This window comes from Benincasa hispida, chromosome 8, assembly GCF_027475165.1.
Source record: "Benincasa hispida cultivar pf3 chromosome 8, pf3_genome.v1.1, whole genome shotgun sequence".
NCBI classification, from domain to species: domain Eukaryota; kingdom Viridiplantae; phylum Streptophyta; class Magnoliopsida; order Cucurbitales; family Cucurbitaceae; genus Benincasa; species Benincasa hispida.
The window spans coordinates 29629955-29633472 of NC_143485.1; the positions used below are offsets into that span (position 1 = coordinate 29629955).

Consider the following 3518-nt stretch of genomic DNA (forward strand, 5'->3'; position numbering starts at 1 on the left):
TAAAGGCTAAAGTGTCGGAAAAACAAAAACATGCAGCAGAAGAAAACATGATTATTAAACATTCTAATTTCTTAATTTTGACATCAAAATAAGCATGTTCATAGGGTGTTAAGAAGGTTTCAACACATACCTTTGAAGATCCTTTTCAAACATGAATTTGAACTACAATATTCTCCAATTGAAGTCGTGGACCACCAAGAGATCTTCTCTACTATTTCTCAGCCTTGAATTTGAGAGGTGGAACTCACAATTGAATTGAATTTTTGAAGGAATTGTTGTGGGTTTTCAGAGAGGAAAAACAATTTCTACAGAAACTAGTTTTCAACAGCCTTTTTTTCTCTTCAATCTCCAAAGTGAAGACTTTTATCATTCCCTTTCATGTAGGCACTCAAGAGACCAATCGATGCCACTTAAAATGTATGGAATTATGGGCAAGGTTGTAATTTAGGAGAAAATCCTCCTTACTTCACCAAAAAGTGAAAAAATCCACTACCAAGTTCAAAATTTTAATTTCCATTCTTAATCTTTTAATTTTAATTAATTTAAAATTAATTAAAATAAAAAGTAATATTTAAATTTTTGAAAATGAAATAAAATGAAAATTATTTTTTATTTTTAGTTAATTAAACAAATTCAATTTATTAAATAGTAACTTAATATCAAATATTAAATTAATCACACACCTAATTTTAAACATGAATCCTAGTCATGTAATTAATAACTATCGAGTCACACCACTATAGCTTGATAGTTGCACTCTCCTCACTGTAGATATATTTGTGTCCACTTAATTTAACCATAATCAGTAAATTGAACCTTCACAGGTTGTTCGTAATAACAGCTGGATCAAATGTTGTTTTATCCCCGAAATTACGTCTTGCTCCTTAAGTTTCACTGATTCTTTAATGAACGATTGGTTTGTGATCCAATCACTAAACCGAATCCCTCTCGCACTAATGATATTCACACTCGTACACTCATATTTTTATTAGAGTTCACAATTTCACTTTGTGCCATTTATTTCACGCATTTCCGTTTAATTTGCAATCATCAATCACAACCCTCTGGTTACCGTACTATAAACTTTTCAATTTAAAAATCAGTATCGCCCTCTACAGTCCTCCTTGCTTCACGTTACTACTAAATTAGAATAGGCATGGAGTTATATTTGATTTGGATCATAGGGATTCGACACCCCTGTAGTCCGATTAGAAATGAAGAGAAAACAATCGAGGGAGGAGAGAGAAATTATCTAGATAATTGCAATGGGAGTACTTTTAGGACCAATAATTAAGTGTATAACAACAATTTTAAAGAATGTTGCAAATATAGCAGACTCCTATAAGTGATAGACATTATTGTTGATAGACTCCTATTAAAGATAGTTTATCATTAATAGACTCTGAGAACTAGATCTAAAATTTATTATATAATCTATGCATTATTTTACCTTGTATTATATCTGCTAATACTTTTTGTGTTAGATTGCTATATTTACAACTACCCAAAAAATATTTTTTTATTTTTAATTAAAAATCACATGTTAATATATTTAATTCAAAAGGTTAAAACCTTCCTGACCAAATTACACATCTATTTAAAAAATTATAGGAATAATAATAATAATAAAAAAAAAAGTAATCCTTAAAAAATTTTGATAATACAATAAGTGTAACAGAAGCCAAATTCAACTCTAAATTTTGTGAACAAAAGCATTATGAATCTGCAGGCCTCCCTTCCACTTGCCACTCCAAACTTCATAAAGTCCAAAATACAGCCTGGAATCTCCTGGGGAGCTTGGTGGTGCAACAACTTTGATTTCCAAACCCTCCTCAGGAAAACAAAACTTTGTGGTGTTTGTGGGTTTGTTCCCAAGTTTAGTCTTCTTGAAAATGTAGTTTCCCTTTTTTCCAACCTTAGCCATTATGAAAACCTCAACCTCATTCCACCCAAATGCATCTGGTTGAAGTGATAAATTGAAGCCCACTTTATAGGTCTTGCCTACCTCCACATTATCTGTTGAACATGTCACTTCTAGCCAACTCACTTGCAATAGTTGCACAACTGACTTTGGGTCCTTCCTATGTAAAGTTATAGTATAATCTTGGTAAGAATTTTGAACAAAATAAATCATAATCTACATATGGCTTAATGAGTGAAGACGGCGTACATTCGATGATCAAATTTCCTCGCCTACTAAAAAAAGGGTTAAAATCTTATTTTTATCAATAACCTTTGTTCTATTTTGGTTATTATAATTTCGGATGTTGTTTTCATCTTATGAAAAATACTTAGACATTGATTAGTTGCACCTATCTTTGTGCAGTCCAAGTAGTTGTCCAATAAAAATTTGTCATGTAGTAGATATTTTATTTTTTTTAAAAAAAAAATTGTTAAAAAAAAGGTATACATGGAATTTGGTGCAACTTGGATCTTTGTGTAGCCCAAACAATTACCCATCAAAATTTTTCATGTGACAAATATTTTATTTTAAAAAAATTAAATTGTTTTTAATTGTTTTATGTGTAAAAGAAATGAATGCATAGGAATAGGTACAACCTGAGTGCACATAATCATTTTCTAGAAGTTTATTTTCATGGTTGCATTCTATTTTTTTCTAATGATGTTTCTAATAAAAGTATTATGTAGTAGTCTATGAACTTGGGTGGTATGTTATGTGTATTGAGTAATTTGATTCAAAATTTGAGTTTGCCAATCGAATTTTAATTTTCAAAATTAATGTTGAAGTTGTGATATAATTAAATGTACCATAATTTATCAATTTAAGTTTTTGGGTTATTCAATTATCTTTAAACATGATATCAAAATAAGACATCTTACGTTCAAACTCCTTACAATAATCCATCGACTAAAACTTTTTGGTTGATGGATTTAACAAAAGATATACTTACAAATTAATATTTTGAGGAAAACGCCAGTAACGATTGTCATTGCCCCATGTGATGTTGAATGCTCTTGGATAAAACACGGTTCTGATGCCCTACAAAATTTCAATCATACATATGGACATCAATACCGTTTATATCGTCACCATCCAATAATAACTATAAAATCCTATTTTTAAGCATAATGTCTATTTGATCTTCAAAACTTTTAAGGCAACTTTAATAAATACTACATCTCTATTTTATCCAAAATATTTTCTAATATCACATGGAGTATAGTTGCATTTAAAGCTCAATAGGTACCATGAATCGTAGAAGTTTTAAAAATTTTCAAAGTTAAGTAGACACAAAACGAACAAAAGTACCCTAAAAAAGTATGTAATTTAATAAATTAATGGACAAAATTGGAAAAAATCATTTAAGAGATGAAACTATATGGTTAATTAGAATACCTTGATTGTTTCTATGGCCTTTGGATCAGCATCATAATGGGGTGTTGAAAATTTGGCCATTGAAATAAATAAGAAGAATAGCTCTTTCTTTCTATCTCTTAGGATGATAGCTAGGGAAGTTATGAGGGATGTAGTTGTGAATTGAGGGTTTTATATATGA

At 29.8% G+C, this 3518-nt stretch overlaps 1 protein-coding gene across 1 annotated transcript; it reads right to left on the reverse strand.

The window, feature by feature from the left end:
- Positions 1-1596: 1596 nt before the first annotated feature.
- Positions 1597-3518, reverse strand: LOC120083448 (protein PHLOEM PROTEIN 2-LIKE A9-like). Its single transcript, XM_039039216.2, has 3 exons — positions 3359-3518; positions 2913-3001; positions 1597-2081 (listed from the first exon to the last, which is right to left on the reverse strand). The coding sequence occupies exons 1-3, from the start codon at positions 3416-3418 to the stop codon at positions 1694-1696; spliced, it is 537 nt and encodes a 178-aa protein (XP_038895144.1). The 5' UTR covers positions 3419-3518; the 3' UTR covers positions 1597-1693.

Excerpts from the sequence above, each read along its gene's own strand:
- LOC120083448 (XM_039039216.2), bottom strand. The coding sequence starts at position 3,418 with ATGGCCAAATTTTCAACACCCCATTATGATGCTGATCCAAAGGCCATA. Across the intron at positions 3,002-3,358 it reads AGGCCATAGAAACAATCAAG|GGCATCAGAACCGTGTTTTA; the intron begins GTATTCTAATTA and ends GAAATTTTGTAG. Across the intron at positions 2,082-2,912 it reads TTTCCTCAAAATATTAATTT|GAAGGACCCAAAGTCAGTTG; the intron begins GTAAGTATATCT and ends AACTTTACATAG.